At 39.0% G+C, this 18,509-nt stretch overlaps 1 protein-coding gene across 2 annotated transcripts in view; it reads right to left on the reverse strand.

The window, feature by feature from the left end:
- The window catches only part of prkcbb (protein kinase C, beta b), a 138,184-nt gene that overhangs the window by 86,262 nt on the left and 33,413 nt on the right, over positions 1-18,509 (reverse strand). For both annotated transcript variants that reach the window (XM_053514397.1, XM_053514396.1), the window contains exons 3-4: positions 15,652-15,734; positions 1,321-1,432 (exon numbers count right to left, since the gene is read on the reverse strand). In XM_053514397.1, coding sequence (XP_053370372.1) covers positions 1,321-1,432; positions 15,652-15,734 — 195 coding nt within the window. The remainder of the gene's footprint in view (positions 1-1,320; positions 1,433-15,651; positions 15,735-18,509) is intronic.

Genomic DNA, 18,509 nt, shown 5'->3' on the forward strand with positions numbered 1-18,509 from the left:
CCACATTTTGTACCTAAAATAACTGATTATTGTTTGGAAAACCGGCACAGATCTGTATATGCTGCAGTTTGTGTGAGCTACATGAAAATGTGACTCAGATTCTAGTAAAAAAAAATATATATATTATATATATTTTTTCCCGTTCTGTCTAGAGAGTGCCTGGTCAGCCATGTATTTCAGATATTGTGAATCAGAGATGCACAACACTATTCACTCCAAAAAGACAGCGGGGGAAAAAAATGAGGTTTCGAGGTTTGTTCCAAGGTCTTTTTGTGTAATTTCTTTTAGCTGAAGTTGGGGTGGGATTTTTTGTTTTGTTTTTCTGAAACCTGGCAACCCACTCAGTAAGCAGCAGCAAGGTGGAACTGTATTCATATTAATTAAGGATGAATTATTTGTTCAGTGGAAATATGCGTATACAGTGCATCACTGGGTGTGTACATATTTTAGACAGAAAACGTTTAACACAACTGGTTTTACAGTGATTGGCACTGTGTTAAACTATGAGGTCTGTGTCCGAGTTGGGAGTAATGAGGATGACGAGAGTTTGGAGGAGTAATGGTGTTTAAGATGTAGCAAGCGTAGGAGTAATGCTACGCCTTTAGAGGATTTGAGATGGACAGGATGTATTTTTATGAGGAGCTAGAACAATTGGAAAGGAGTTACATTATTTTGGCAGTTAGCCAAATAACATTTAGATAAAGTTCGAGATATCATTTGTGTTAGGAAACCAAACCTTTACACTTAGGGTACTTTAGCTAGTGTTATGCTCTAAACTAGAGCTATGGCAGGGTCTGTGTTGAGTCTACTTGGGGGGCTTGAGAATCAAATGAGAAAAGGATTATATAGAGTTAGGTTAAGATTTCAGAAAAGGATTGTGGTATATAAGATCAATTTCAAAAATGTCCTTGAGGTGGAGTTTAAGCTTAAATAAGGATATTAAGGATTGTTTTAAAAGGAATCAATGGATTTAAGTTAAGCCTTTCTTTGTCACATATACATTACAGGTAAGTGAAAATCTTTCTTCGTGTATCCCAGTCCCAGGTTTAACCATGATACAGCGCCCCTGGAGCGGATAGGGTTAAGGGCCTGGCTCAAGGGCCCAACAGGGGCAACCTGGTGGAGCTGGGGATTGAACTGCTGACCTTCCAACCAGTAACGCAGTGCCATAGCCCTCTGAGCTACCAATGCCCTGTCTGGAGTTAGAATTAAGTTAGGGGTCATTTAGAATTGGGCAAAATCTCTCTCACACAGACACACACATACAGTGAATATACACACTGTTTTGTGCACTTACACACCATTTAATGTGTTACTCACGTTCACATCTCATGCCCTGGTGAATGAGCCCATACAGCAGGGATCCGCAGTGATCGCAGAACGTCGGACTGGAGTACGTATGCACCTTAAACTTGTGTTTACTGCGTGGGTCCTGCAGACAGAGACAAGAAAGTGACCAAGCTTTAATCACTGAGCAACATTCATTAACTCATTCAATTATTAATCATCTGTAACCACTCTATCCGCTATCCCGGTCTGGGTCGTGATGGATGCAGAGCTTCATAGGCGTGAGTCACGAATACAAGCTGCACACACAGATCTCCACGCTCACTTATACCTGGGGCCAAATCCAGCTTTCCGTCATGTTTTTTGGAAGGCGTGAGAAAACCCAGAGGACCATGAGGAGAACGTGTGAAACTCTGCAATCAGTACTTTCAGAATCAGAATCTTCTTTGGATCTATTAATATTTACTGTAACAAACAACAGTAAAATCAAACCAGGACTTTTGATTTCTTTATATAATCCCCTGCTGTCCACTGTTTCAGATACCATCAAGGTAGAACTGCCTGTTTTAAGTGTAAAGTGCTACACTGGCCTCCCAGGAACTCCTTTAACAGCCCAAACATGTGGAAATGGCTTGGAAGGAGGTTGTGGGGGGTTTGATGATAACCATCAGTAAAGTTCTTGTAATATTCAAGTGGTGTTCATGAATGATTGTTTGTACAGTTCCCACAAACAGTTGTGTTACTTTTACAAGTTGGCGACATGTTTTTAAGTTCAGGTCTGATTTTTAATGATCAGACGTTCTACTGCAGTAGGCTCCGAGCAACCTCAGACGGGATCATCATTCAATTACATTCACATTTAGGCATTTTACAAAAGTGCTTTTCATAGACATACAGGTTTTCTTTAAAACTTTTGCATCCTTCAAATGGCTAAGAGTCTCATCATGGGAAATATCATCATTAATCCTGGTTTGATTTGAACGCCCTTTGTATATAACTTCAGTGTTTTTTTTTTCTCTCTCCCCTCTCTCTCAGCCTTCACACACACATAAAGTACAGCAAAATAAACATTTGTATTTGAGAGCTTGGATAAAGGCTTCTGTTCCTGCTCTTATATCTGTGAATCACAATTAAGTGTGCTGTTCTCCATGATAATGGAATGTGAGTCATTATGTTTTAATGCCATGCATTCATTTGTACTGCAAGTGATACACACGGTAAAGCCAATTAACACACATTCTACTGTATGTCACAAGAATTGGGGTATTGCCTTTTATAAAATGGACATGTGCTTCTGTGGGACCCAGTTTATTCCTGACTGGGAGTGTGAAGAGTCCACAATAACAGTATTGTGCCTGTTAATCATCGAATAATAGAATCTTGTTCCACGCCAAATTCACACACACACAGTCGCTCTGACATCATGCTGTCTCCTCCACAACTGAATTAATATTCCTCCATTCAGCAGTGAGATAATGATAATGCCATGTCTCTCTCTCGCGCGCGCGTGTGCGCTCTCTCTCTCTTTCTCTCTCTCTCACTCACACACACACACACACACACACTCACGCACAATTACAAGTGCATGAAAGGGGTCAAAGGAGTGCGTTTATACTGCGGTACCACACAGCAGCAGGAATGATGCCGAGAGAGAAAGAGAGAGAGAGAGAGAGAGAGAGAGAGAGAGAGAGTGGGAGGATGAGGGAAAGAAAAGGAAGGAAACAAATGTAGACAAAGAGAGGTATGCACAAAAGAACAACTTGGATAATGATAAAGAAAGATAAAGACATGAAGCACAAGAGATAAATGTAGATGGAAAAGGAACTACACACACAAAAGAAAGAAAGAGAATGGATAGACTGGGAAGAGTGACTGGAGAGGCAGGGGTCGCATATACACTAAGATAAACACACAGTAATATTAATACACTACCAGTCAAAAATCGAAAAGAAAAAGTGTAAAAACATTAACCAGTTTTTAATGATTTAGGCTCTAAACGATAATGACTTCTTCAGGGAAACACTGTAATAAAAAAGAAGGAGAAAAGAAACACAAAACACATGAAATATTACCGGAGAGTGTGTGTGCTCAGCATGAGGTTAAGTTGACTTTTTTCCAGAAATCATGCTTGTATTAGAAATCTGGTGAAAAATAATTTAAAGGAAAACATGGCGCACGACTGCAGTGGGCTCTGAGCCACCACGTAAAACGTTTGCATCGTTCACATGTTTTACCGCAGCTAAGAGTTTCATCATTGTACTGTGATTGAAGTCATCTGTAAATGTCAATAGGTTTAACGCCTTCATTCACGACAAATGACTTGAACACTGCTCATAGAATGGCTCAGCTTTCACAGAATCAAAAAGTCAAACCAACTGTCAGTGCCCTAGTGAATCCAACACGAAGCCAGGAGAAATAAAAACGAATGATAATGGAAATAATCACAATACAAGATCCATATTTAGCACACTGCAGTAACACATACTGTGCATGTACATTATGACCGCATGATAGAAGCCTATCTGAAGACTCATGCTGGCACACTATGATCAAAATATTTTGGTATCCTGGTAATGTGTATACAAATGGGAAATTTGCTAATAATCGGCCTTGTTTAACAACATTTTGATTAAAGTCATGTGTAAATCCCTCTTAAAGAGCCAAGCTCATTTGCATTCAATCACGTCCACAAAACAAGGATCAAGGATAAAGAGCAACAGAAGGCAAGAAGTAAGATAAATATTTTTGTATAATTTATATATTTTGCACTTTTTTTATTAAATTAATAATTTTTTCTTTAAAAATGTTCAGGATTTTTTTTTTAACTGACCTACAGTATACGAATGCAAAGCCGTTTCGGCATCCGAGTGATCAAGCCGGTTGTGCCTACTATACGACTACTTTCAAATATATAGAAAATGATGTTTCTTGTTGTGTATGTGAATGGATGTATAGTCCCAAGCCCTGTATACTGTGTGAGTGTGTGCGTGTGGGGGTGCGGGATTGTATTGTATCGGCCTCGCCGGTTTTATGAGTCAATTCGGGAGCACGATGATGAAAAAACATTATCCTGTGATACTGTCCCAATGGTGAGTAATCCAATTTTGATGTTTCCTCAAAGAGACAGAAGGATTCACAGTCTTATGCAACGCTGGGAAAAAAATGCAACCCGGTCGAATGCGCGTAAACAACAATGGAGCGTTGGCCTCGCGTCTTCTCTTTAAACATGGTCAGCTGACCTCCTTGCGTCACCGGGATTCCCCTCGTGGTTTGGAGAGAAAGTCTCGAGCGATACTGTTGTTATTCTATGTCTAAGTAAATAAAATAATTATGTCCAAATCATTTAAAAACTGTAAGTTGTTTTGCTTTATATTTAAGTTGGATTAATTGAAACTGTTCAATGTTCGTAGGAAGCTTTTAAAAAATCGCAACCAACAGTAGAGAGAGTGGAGCACTTTTTTGTTTTATTTAGAAAGTAGGTTTGAAGATGGCAGGACTAATGAGATGACTCAAAGAGAAATATGGAGTTATTTTGGATATAAAGTGAGGAAAAAAAGACAAGCGCCCAACCACGGCAGCACCGCTGTGAACATACTGTTTTAAAGTGTAGTAGTGTTGGCTTTACATTGAAACATTGACTCTATATTTGAGATTCTCTCTTACTGTACAATTCTTAAGAAATAAAGACACAAAATGAAAGTGTGATCTAAAAAGATTAAGGTTGTCTAACACTCAGGGGATTTAATGTACTGCAATGTTAGGATACAATATAGATACAGGATTTATTCATTTACTTTTTCTACAGAATATAAATTTTATTAATGATTATTAATGTATTTATTATGATTATTAATCATTTATTATGATTATTAATATTTACACACATACAGTACTGTGCCTTATAAAGCCCAGGAGTCTAGTCTAAGCAACTGAAGCGAGCTCCTGTATATATAAAAAAAATGTTTCATTGCATAAAACAAATACAAATCCGATTTTTCACACTATATTTTTCATACTACAGCCACAGCTCAATTCTGAGAAAAATCTGCCAACAAGACATAATGAAGTCCTAGATTATGGGTATCTAATCAGTCTCATCTAAATGTTTTCTAGAAACAGTATCCCACGAACTAATTAGGCCTCTGATATAACACATTTATCATCAGAATTTTTCTAACCCATTTTTTTCAACCCATACTCTGCTTAAACAGCAGTGTTTCTTTTGTTTTAATTAAATGGTTAAATGGTTTGTTTTATTTGTCACAATTTCTGATGCAAAAGTTCAAGATGCACCAGTTAAGCCCTTAATCAAGGCCCTTAACCCTATCTGCTGCTCCAGGGGCGCTTTATCCTGACCGATCCCAAATCTTCCAAACTGAAATATTTAAAAAAGATATTTTACTGTGCTGTAAAGTACAGTACATGTGACAAATAACTGAATCTTCACTAGTGCTTGGATAGCATTAAGGTAGAAATTTATTCAGTATGCCGAAGCTATGATCAGACTGCCTGCTTCACATCTGAAATGCAGGCCTCCCAGGAACTCCTTTAATGTCCAAAACATGTAGAAATAGCTGGGAGTGATGTCAGGACTGTAAAGGGATGTGATGATAACTTTCAAACAAATTCCTAGAATGTGCAAGTGGTGTTTGTGTGTACAGCAAGTTATCCTTCAATTTTTAAGGATCAGGCGTTCTACTCGCTGAATGTTCGCGGGTAAGGGTTCCATAGTAATGTCCTGTTTTCTTTATCCCCGACCTACTGTAGTAAACCAGCACAAGGATGTGATCTTATTAGCTACTACAAAGCAACTATAGACTTCGCTCTATATCTGGGTGTCTGGTAAATACCGTAATTTAAATCTGATCTAAACTCGAGTATATTTCATCTATAAAAGTGCAAGGCAATCCATGCAAATTTATTTTGCATATGAGTCGGAGTCAAGGTTAGTCATCTTATGCATAAATTTACAAGCAATCAGGAGCACAAGCAGGATAGCACACATTTTTCCAAACTCACAGGATTTCCATGATTCCAACAAATCTGTTCATATTTCTAAAGCTCAAAGACGAAAAAAAAGTAGGTGACAATACAAATGCTGTATTCCAATCCTGTTTAACATGTGTTAGAGTCGCCTACACAAATACACACAAACACACACACATACACACACATGCACACAATAGAATAGCAGGATGGAAAATCCTCCAGCCCTGTGGCCTTCAAGAAGTTACCATGGTGATGTGTAAAGCCCATGGCTAGCAAAATGCCAACAGCTACAGGTAAGAAAAAGCAGGAGCAGGAGAAAGAATGACAGAGAGAGAGTGAAAGAAAGCCTTAAAAGCTCAATGTATATATGACACCTTACTCGCATTATACTCTCTTTCTCTCTCTCTTTCTCTCACTCTCTCTGTTTGCTTGGTCTCGGTCTTACCTGCTCATGAAGCAGAGAATTGTGGGTAATATGTCACATATCTAGCTTAGTTCAAAAAAAGTCACAGGCTTTGTCTCATATCTGTAAAGTCAGGTACACTGAGTTTATCATGGTAGTGTAGTACGCAATTTGGGATTGAAGTCATGTAGAAAATGGGCACACAAACTACACTTCTCCATCAGTCATATCAGAGAACAGCAGCCAATCATCATTCTGTAAATGTGAGTCTATTAATAGCTGCCACCCTCTTACACTGCGCTGTTATTTAACACAAATTAACACTAGAGATTGTGAGAAAGGGTTAAACTCTGAATAGACAGAGAAATGGCAAGAGTAAAACTATACATTTCATTTAATACTACGAGCGGATTTCAAGTCAAACCGGGACTTGTGATGAAATTGCTTGTGACTGAAGGCGTAAAATGGATTGACAAGAAGACTCTTAAATGTTGCTAACATTTAAAAAAATATCATACATTCATAAACCCACTGCAGTGAATGTCTCTAAAATGTTGCTAACATTTAAAAAAATATCATACATTCATAAACCCACTGCAGTTGTTCCTATGAACATTCAACAAGTAGAACACCTGGTCCTGTATTCACAAAGCTTCTTAAGCCTAAAAGTTGCTCCAAGTGACGAAATTCTAAGAATATTCTCAGAATTTTCCCTTAAATTTAGGACTAAATCTTAGTAAAGATAAGAATGATTATCGAATGATGTTCGAAACATGCCCTAAGGTAAAAACTGTTAAGAGAGGAGGACTTCTAGAAGCGGACAAAATGGCGGAAGGAAGAAATATTCACCAAACATTGAACAATCATGAGTTAATTAAACACTACAGATCGAGTCAAGATGGGATAATGTTTGTGATCGAACTTATTAGAGATGCGCATCTCTACACCTACATTTCCCATCCAATGTACAGTAGTAATGCCATAACGCCAGAAATGAAAGTGATTACAACACTGAGGGAAAATGAGATAAACTAACTGAGCTAAAAGTTACTACAATCTCTTCTGTCCAATTTGTTTTTCTTGTTCTTTTTTTCCCCTCTACCTCTCTTAGATTGTTGGCTACATGACATCCTAAAGTGCAAATTAAATATACTGTCCTGCATTCATGTAATAAAGCAATAAAATTATCATGGTAAATAAATGTAAGAACTTAACTACTGTGTGGAAATTGGTTTCTTTAAAAGTAGACACATTTTTAAAATTTAGCTCTTTAAATCTTGGATTTTTTCTGATTTTCTCCCCAGTTTTGTCATATCCAATTCCTCTCAGTCACTACGGGGTTACTACGCAACTACTAAGCTACTGCGACCACTCAGTCAGGAAGGTCACAGACTATCACGTGTTTTCTCCGAACCACGTCACTTCACCGACCGCATCTTTTTTAAGTCTCGAGCTCACATACAGCTGTAAGTAATGTGTGAGCACTAAGTGCCTCCTATCTCACCCTGCTGAGAGAGCTCGGCCAATTTGCTCTCCCAAGGACCTCGGCTGCGAGAGGCTACAGTATCACCCGGGGATCAAACCAGCGATCCCTGGATCCCTTTACAAATGTTTAATCAACTAATCACAGTCCTTGAAATGCTGCGTCATCCCTAGCAACGGGTTTAACCACACCTCATCACTAAGATAAAGTTTTTTGTACTTTCCTTACCAAATCACTTTTAGTCTAGGACTCCCAGTCTAGGACTTTTTAGGCTAAGATAAGAGCTCTCTGAGGAAATTCTAAGAATCTTTGTAAATACGGGCCCTGATCCTCAAAAACCGATGGATGATTTGTTGCCAACTTATGAAAGAGACTGTGGGAACTGTACACAATCATTCAGTGCAGTGGTGTAACAGCTGATTAATAACAGAAATAAAGGAAGTATTTACTTCTATGCCCTCTTCGCAATCAAAAGCCAGAAACACCGCAAATAAGCACTCAAATAAGTATTCTTTACAATTAAGTCTCACGTCAAATTGTGGGGCTACAACATCGGGTTTAATTTGAATAACAGTAATCTGAAGCTACACTGAGCACAAACTTACTAAACCTGGATAGCTGAATTTAAAAAAAAAAAAGAGTAGACAAGCACTTTAGTCTTTTAATCTTTACTTTCAGTGACATGGGATGAATGCGAAAGGAAAGAGCTCTTTATAAGATACAGTTAAAGAAATGCTTTCACTTGTACTTCTTAAGGGTGCCAATGTCAACATTTATTAGATAATAAATCAATATTACATGGGAGGGAGTGCTGTTGTATTGAGTATCAGCATGGGTGTGATATGGCAGTAGACACGAGGGTATGGGTAGTATAGCACAATCTCCAGTGTGATATTGCATTTATACAACTTTGCTATGAATAACTTATAAGCAATTACTTGGGAGACAAAGCGTTGTAAAGATGACATATGTTTTCTTGCTGAAAGTTCTTCCGTAACTGGTTTTGAATGTAGGTTTTGGCAGGCAGCTGCTCCACCCTTTTTCCAGTACAGTGGACAAGGTCTAACTTTTTTCACTGCTGAACCCCCCAAAAAAACATGCAGGCAATACTAAGTATCACCATGGTTCAATAGCTTGTAGTTTGGTAATAGTTGTTTCCTGTAAGACTTTGCCAGTCTCTCACACCATTTTTGTCCATTCCTCCAACATTGCTTCAGTTCATTAAAGTTTTTGCGCATTCGTTTATGCACAGCTCTCTAAAGGTCCATCCACAGCATTTCAATTGGGTTGAGGTCTAACCTTTGACTAGCCCATTTCAAAACGTTGATTCTTTTCTTATTCAGCCATTCGGGTGTAGCTTTACTGGTGTGCTTCAGATCGTTGTCCTGTTGAATGACCCAATTTCGACCAAGCTTTAATTTTTAGACAGATTGCCTTATATTTGCCTTTAAGTCATGCCTTCTCGCTCTAGAACTGGCTCTTTTGGCACAGTCTCTCACAGTCTATCCAAACATAGACAAAACCCAATTATTGTAACTAATCAAAATACAAAAGCTAGGGCTGTCTCTGTTTGAATAAGCTCAGTGCTGTCACTTGCATTTTGCAATTCAAAAATAAAAGCTTAGCACTGCTGATCAGTCTCATTCTTAGCTGATCATTCAGTTACTGATACTTCAGTTAACAGTACTACTGTATATAAGACATCCCTCTTTTAGCTTCTAACTGCATATTGTTGTTTAAATCGTCCCCAAGGCTAATAAAGTCAGATCTCTGTTCCATGACGGTGAGTGAAACCCACCAAGGGGAGAACATTCAAATTCCACACACAGAAGCCCCTTTCACAAAGCTGACGTCTGTATTGGGAATTTGAATGTTTTTCCTTGGTGGGTTTCCTCTGGGTGGTCTGGTTGTTTATAGATATGTGAAGAGTCTGATTGGCATTTCCAAATTGCCCATTGTGTGTGTGTGCTTTTGTGTAAGCTGAGCAAAGTATACATATCCTGTACTTGAGTAAAGATTACCCTGGGCAAATATTATTCATGTAAAAATAGAAGTCCTCCATGTACAGTACTTGTGTATTTGGGTATACTCAAGTATGAAAGTCTTTACGTTCAAATTTACTGAAGTATCAGTAGTACAAAGCGGCACGGTGGTGTAGTGATTAGCACGGTCTCCTTGCACCTCCACCTCAATGCCAAATAAAGCGGGATAGACAATAAGTAAGTGAGTGATCAGTAGTACAGGGCTTGCATTCGCTTCCAGTACTGTTTTTCAGGGAAAAAATCTCTCTCTCTGTATGATACACCTGTTACGTTATGACACGTGCCTCAAATTAAAAGTAAGTCACATTAAAAACACTACACACCACTGTGGATAGGTAATGTACATCATGCGGAAATATAGTTAAGCAAAAGGACAAAAAGTGAAAAACTATCCTCTAATAAAAGAACTTAAAACATGTGAAATATGTTTAAGTTATGGAACAAATGACATGTACTCAGTTTCCTTCCACATCGGATGGATGGATGGATAGATATATAAATACAGTAGATAGATAGATAGATAGATAGAGAGATAGATAGATAGACAGACAGATAGATGAAAAACTAGTATAGTATAGTGAATAAACTACAGAAAATTAAGATGTGCAATGAGTTATAGCCATTGAAAGTGGCAAGTGCCAAAGTAAATAGAGCAAGACTGAGTTAGTGAAGGTCAATGCAGATAAGGATACATAATGACTAGATAAATAAATATGATTGTGAACAGTGAGTTGGGGGACCATCTAACCAAGAATTCCAGTCACGTCCCCAGGCACCGTAAAGATGTGTTAAAGCAGCGTATGGCACTGGGAACAAAGGATTTCCTGAGTCTGTCTGTAGAGCAGCTCTGTGATAGACGATGCCACTGAACATGCGTTTCTGCTCGGCCAAAGTTCCATTACAGGGGGGGACTGGTGTTGGACATGATGGACAGCATTTTGTTCACGGTCCTCCTTTCCAGCACACGCTCCAATGAGTCCACACCAGCTTGAGTCTGGTGTGCTTAGGCCAAAGAGTGTTGGGATTAAACTATATGGGTAGCCCTCTCTCCCAAATTAAATGTGTTTCTCCCTTGATTCTCTGATCGACTACTAGAAAGCCTAATCAGTCATTTTGTTATTCAATACTTTCTCATTCTCACTTATTTATTTTTAAGGATTTAAGATCTTACTAGTGATAACTGATTAATATCCATCTACTTCTCTCTGATCTAGGCCTACAAAACACCCCTAACTCCTTAGAGGCTTCTTCCTGAACGCAGCACTCTCCGTGCAATAATGAATCTGCCGGCCTCTGACACTATCATTTGTGCATGTGTGTGTGTGCGCATGCGTGTGCGGTTACAGGTATAAATAGTCACACGCAGGAGAGCAGCAAATCAGACGGGCACGCTTATGGCTTCACAATTATAGAACTGGGCTAATTAGGTCGCCTTTATCTAGGGACTGATGTATTCTCATTAAATCCAAATTCACCACGGACGTTATGCAGGAGCGCGACTACAACGGCGTCCACCTCTCGTGTGGGTGTGTGTTATTCAAGACAGGGGATCCAAGTTTTTCTGTCTGGCTCGATTAATCTCCCCATCTCTCTTTCTCTCTCTTTTTTCCTCGTCCTTGGTGTTAAATGAAATAAGGATTATAGTTTAGGCTTTTCTTCGCTTTTCTTCCTTTTATAAGGAGGTGACTCATTCCTAGCCGAGTGGGGGCATGGTCAAACACACGTCTGCAGGTGGGCAGGACGGTGTGTGCATGCTGTGTACGCACGCGTGTGTGTGGGCAAAGCAAGAAATGTATAGATGAGCAGAATTCTTTTTTTATTTACATTTAATTACATTATTATTATTATCATTTTCATTATTATTCCAGTGCCACTTCCTGTTTTCTGCAACTTTCTCCAATTCTAACTAAGTGAAACCCTGCAGAGAGCTGAGGGTGCTCAAGCAGGAGAGTAGGGCACTAGTGAAGTAGGGAAGCCGCATTCTGGGGGGCAGAAGGGCACACTTAAGAAATCTTGAGCAGTTTCAGGTAGGCTAACAGCATATTTAAGGAAACGAGTGCTTTCGAGAGCCCTCTCATCACAGAGAGCAAGTACAACAGCATGGATATTAAAGTGCCCGATATGTTTCACATGCTTCCTCTAATCCTTTCCAAATCTCTTAATTTCAGAGCTTCAGTGTAAAAGAAAAAAAAAAAATAAGCAGCACTTTTAACCTAAGGAGAAAAACCTGTTAAAAAATCAATGTTGTGCCCTGGAAATTCCACCAAGTCCCAGTCAGAGCTCTCGAGTCAGATATGGTGGGAGGTTTTATACGTCATCACGCCCTGATCGCAAACCTGAAAAAGGTGCCTCAACCATCAGTGCCAAGTGTCGAGACAGAGGCGGTGTCAAGAGAATGAACGGGGAAGAGGTGGCGAGTCAGGTAGGTTTCATCTGATATATAAGAGGATTTGTTTTATCCTTTGAGTCCAATGAACTGGCACTGCGACAGTAAGGGTACTCCGATTGCTTTGCGCAGCACTCGATGATCCCAAAGCGAACACTAGTGAACTAGCCAGCTAACTTCACCAAGCTAACAACATGAGAGAGTAAACAGTTGCTGATAATCAAGCTGATGTTTAACTGCAAGTTAAGACAATGCAGGACAAGAATCATTAAATGCTGAATAATAAGCCATGAGCTTGCTTTAAAAGTGTTCGTTCTTGTGGGTAACTGCGGCATTTAATTTAAGGTGCACAATGCAGTTTTGTGATACTGAGGACTTGTGCACAATAATATCTATAGATCTGAAAATGTAATTAACAAATACAGCATTTTGGCCACTCTGAACCACATTTTTAGATAATAACTTTTTTTGGATATGTTCTTTAGTTTTCTAAGCATGCTTTCACACTAGGCATGACTGCTTCATACTGTACTGTGCCCAGATATGTCTGTTCCCCAACTCCCCAACTGGCCACATAATGTTGGTCACAGTAATGTTGTCCGGGATGCAAGTATACCTACGTAATTTTACTCGCCAATACAGCATTCACCTAAAAAGTCTTTAGCCACCCCTTATTTCTTTATATAAAAATCCAATTTGTAGATTTAATTGAAGAAATTGGAATAATTGCAACAGGCTGCAACATGACACAATTATTTTATTTTTAGTTATTTATTTACTTTATTTAACAACCTCAGCAGCAACCTCATTTCCCCTCTTGTCTGCTCCAACCACTCAGGATTCAGCATCACGCTATACTAATCACTCGCTTGATCATTTGTCATCATCTGCACCTGGTTCTCACTGGTTCATGCCTTAAGTTAACAAAAAACAAACAAAAAACATTCTTCTAAAACCTGTCAGGTACAGGGACTGAAAGTGAGAGCCAAATTAGTCCACCAGGAAGCATGGAAAACTATTCCTCAAGGGTACATTAAAAGTCCGGCTTTTTGGAAGCAAAATTTAAAGAAATAAGCTGTGACTTCAAACCTTTTGCACAGTATTTTAGTTGGTTTATAATTACATACCCACACACACATACACACACACAAAACAACAAAAAAAAAACAAAAGGAAGCTGACCCAATATTATAGATATTTCTGAGAAAATCTCCAGAACCACCCTCTCGCCCGCCTTCCGTCACAACTTTATCAGCTAAGTCTGTGCGGATCAGAGGATGAGATTGGTGCATGCTTCCCACATACAGAAGTATCAGAGGAGACAGACGCACCAATAATATCACAGTCTAAACATGATCTGCTTCCTTTTTTAGATACGGTTTGTTTTCATATATGCTTCAAACCATGTCCAAATACACTGTTCTGTGCTTGAGACCACCATTTTAAGTTGACTCTCGCAATACACGCTGATCCGTGCTCAGGGGTCACATTACGCAAGCCATCAAGCGTACTCAGATTCATGACTGAGTCCATACTGTGAAGATCTCTATTTGCCAAATGACCTTTTTTCCTTATTTTTTTATGAGGGCTGTGCGATAAATGTTGTTCATATTTCATGTCGACAATTTAATTAAACCGTCAAAATATAAAATGTTGACAGTTTAAGCAAAACGTCTTTAAATGCAATGACTTAAATGACACTGTATCCACTTGCCTTTTGATTACATGGATATGGATAACATTAATATTTAATTAGCTTGCATAGTTACTCAATTATATATTATCAATCTTTGAGACCTTTGCCCTTTACAGTTTTTAGTTGTTTTTATTTTAAATTGACTTGAATAGAAGCAGAAAGAAAAACTCAAGCTGAAAACAAAGTAAAGATGAAGGTGATGTCTTTAAATATTTAAATACTGATTTTTTTTTTTTGTTTTGCATCTTTGTCACTCAGATTAATTAGTTGATCAAACAAATATTAAGATTACACACAGATAACCCAAGTAAATACAAAATGCAATTTTAAGTGATGGTTTCATTTTTTAAAGGGAAAAAAGCTGTCCAAATTTAATTTTTGAAAAAATCAGGAGGAGCAAATATATTTTTACAACCCTGTATGTTTTTGATTATAGCTCTTTAAACGGCTCCACAGAGCAGAAAACAATTAAGGAGATTTGTAAAAGTAAAACAAAAGAAAAAACCAAAGCTATGTTTAAAAGTGAAAGTAAGAGCATCTCCATTTTCTCACAAGGTAATGAGAACTCACAGGATTGGGTCTAAAATATGTCCATAAAAAAAACTAATTTAAAAAGGCTTCAATTTGCTAGGGAGCATAAATATAGGATTTTGGAACAATGGAAAAAGGTTAAGTGGTCTGAGTCCAGACTGACCCTATTCTGGAGCAATGGGGCGTCAGGGCATAAAAGAAGGGCCTGAAGCGATGCACTCATCGAGCATAGTGGTTGTTTTAGTTGGTGTACATACAGTAACGTTAAGACCAGTGATGTCCTGAATTTGCTGAATAATCAGATTATCACTAAAATTCCATTATAACTATGGAATTTTTCTTCCCTAATGGCACAGATTCTATGAGTCAAATGGTTTTGGAAGCATAAGGAATCATTTTCACATGGTCACCTAACTGTGCTGTAATCAAAGCTAAAGGTAATTGAATGAAATCTCGATGTGCACCTTTTTTGGCTAGGCATACATACATATATACATAGTATATATACAGTATTTCACCTCTTTACTTCCAGCTAGGCTCTATGGACTGTGCATTAAGAACTGATCCAGACACAGAGTGCCTTGTATTGCACACTTACAGCATGACTCAGAAGTCAACTGTCACAGCTCAGAAAAAGCAGAAAGTCTGACTGTCACTGGTTCAGACAGGAAACACACTGATCACTACAGTAGTTCCTTAACTCACTATTGCATTGTCCACTTCCCTGATAACAGAGGAAGAACCATGGACTTACTGCATCCCTGAGACTGATATACAGCTCAGGAAAGCAGAGACACAGTCAGGCAAGAGGAAAAAAAAACAAAGCATACTCACATCTGACGCCGGGCCTTTATCTGCTCCAGGACAGGAGAAGGTGACAAACTCATGACAGCGCTTGTGCACCACAAAACAGCAAACTGAGAGAGAGAGAGAGAGAGAGAGAGAGAAGGAAAATGCAAATTATTAAGACATTTTATATTTTGCCTGTCAGTTTTAGTTAAATGTACCCTAGGAGACTGATCATGTTCATCCACCCATTCCCATTTATTTATCCATTATTCCATCCCTCTATCCATCCATCTATTTATTTACTCTCTATCTCTCACTCCCAACCTCCTACCATACATCCTTTAATTCATCTATCCAACCATACATTTATCCATTCCTCCATTCATGCATCCCTGTATTCAACCCTCCATTGATCCATCATTTCATCCAATCATCCAACCATCTATTTCCCCTTGATCCATCCAACCATTCACCCATTTATCCATCCCTCCATTTATTTATCCCTCTCTTCATCCACCTATTCATCCATCCATTTATACACTAAACCATCTATCCACCCACTTATCCATCCATTCATCCCTCCATCAATTCATCCATCCATATATACAACTCCTATACTTTACATACATTTATCCATCACCCATTGAACCAAACATCCATTTATATATACATACTGTACATAACTTTACAAACAAACATACAAACACATAAATCTATCCAGCAATTTTTTCATCCCTTCCTCACTCCATTCATCCTTCCCTCCATTAATCCATTTATTTATCCATCCATCTATTTCTCCATTTGTTCATCCATCCATCTGCACATTGATCAATCCATGATTTCAATGACGTTTTACAGCACTACTTTGCACTAAGTAATGTCACTCCACATGACTCCATGAGCATAACTGAACATCTTTGAAACATCCTACAAGAGGTTCCACTAGTAAATCATTAGTCCAGCCAGAAAACATGTGGCTAATACTTGTAGATAAGCCTTTATTTGTATTATGGCCGAGCTGTAGCCGAAAATTTTAAAGGCATTTGAAAAAAAAAAATCACAGGAAATGAGAAAATCAGATTCTACACTACCCATCTAGCTTTGAGATCATGCAAAAACTCAGGGTTGCAGGGTCGCGCAATCTTTCTATCATCCGTACTGCCTCTTTGAACTTTCTACCCTACAGAAACATGAGAGCGAGACAGCTTTCTCCATCAACGCCTCTACTGAACCTGACACTGTCCTTGATCAGATAGCGCACTTTTCTGTAGATGGTGGTGAATGGCCGGTGATTAGGCGAGCGCCAGCTGCTGAGTGTTGGTGTTTTCTCTACATTCTGCCAGCAGCCACTGAGTGCGGTGCGCACTAGTGCTTCTGTGAATAGCTAACATAGGCAATGGCCCTGGGGCACACGTGCACTTTTTGTTCAGTAACAGTGCTTTTGAAAACATGTGGTGTATCCATGACTGATGTTAACAGGTTTTTGTGTGCACATCTGCTTAATGAGGGAAAAAAAAAACATTTTAATGCTGGGATCTTCAAAAAGGGCAGTGAGTCTTCCCTGGTCACAAAACATTTTACAGTCACCTTAGGTAGCCTGTGGGGAAAAAAAAGTTGACTATGAGGCCAAAAGTTTATGGACACCTGTTTACCCACTCTCACTTATTCACTCACTTATTGTCTATACCGCTTTATCCTGTACTTAGGGTCATGGCGGGGCCTGAAGCCTATCCCAGGAGACTTAGAGCACAAGGCAGGGTACACCCTGGACAGGGTACCAATCCATCGGAGGGGACTACACATATACACACTCACACACTCATTCACACACTAGAGACAATTTGGGAACGCAAATTAGCCTAATGTGCATGTCTTTGGACTATGAGAGAAAACCAGAGTACCCAGAGGAAACCCACCAAGCACGGAAGAATATGCAAACTCCACGCACACAGACGGGAATCGAACCCGGACCCTGGAGGTGCAAGGTGACAGGTCTAACCACTACACCACCAAAATGTGGACATTCATCAAACTGTTGCCAGAACCCTAGGATGTCTTTGTATGATGTCCAGTAATATTACCATTTCCCTTCACTGGAACTAACAAAACAAAATGTCTATGAGAACTTCTCTGTCCTCAATTCACCTTAAGATGCTTAGAGTAAACTGCTATCTTCCCTCTTTCACATACGTACATGAGATTAAGCCAATCATACACTTGCAATTATCCAAGCAATCAGCCAAGCTGCCGTATCTCTTCTGCAGAAAGCTGTAGAAAAATCGTTATTTTTGCATGGAGAACATGGCAGGTACGTCTTTTTCTCTGTGTTGGATCTCCGTCCCAATAAAAAGAGCAAATTTTACTGCACCATATGGACGCACTGCCGAGCGTATTGGTGCCACACCATTCATCTCAACACCTACACACCCTATCTGTCTTTCTCTCTCTAAGTGTCTGAGCACTTTCCAATATCAGCAATATACAGAAACAATTCTCCAATATCGGTCCCTGCAGATATATTACCAAAAAGTGTTTCGAAGAATTAGCAGGACCAGTAAGTCTGTGTGTATGAGCGCGTGAAGGTATGGGTTAGCGAGTGTGTGTGTGGGTGGTGACAGGTGCGCTGAGTATGTGTTAATGGTTACAGCGAGATTGCGACTATAAAAAGAAGAACGCACAGTGAACACACACTCCAAAAGGTCAATTTTACTCTGACAGGTTTACTCCTGACCTTATGTTTCCTTACAAAAAATGAAAATATAATAGGTGCCTCCTGATACCCTTTACCTTCTGTGCAAAAAAAAAGAGTGAAAGAGATATAGTGAAAAATGGATAAAGAGTAAAAAAGAAAATAATAGAGAGTGCCGTGGTTAATTGGCAATGAGACAATTCAGTGTACTGTA

Source organism: Clarias gariepinus, chromosome 16 (assembly GCF_024256425.1).
Source record: "Clarias gariepinus isolate MV-2021 ecotype Netherlands chromosome 16, CGAR_prim_01v2, whole genome shotgun sequence".
Taxonomy (NCBI): domain Eukaryota; kingdom Metazoa; phylum Chordata; class Actinopteri; order Siluriformes; family Clariidae; genus Clarias; species Clarias gariepinus.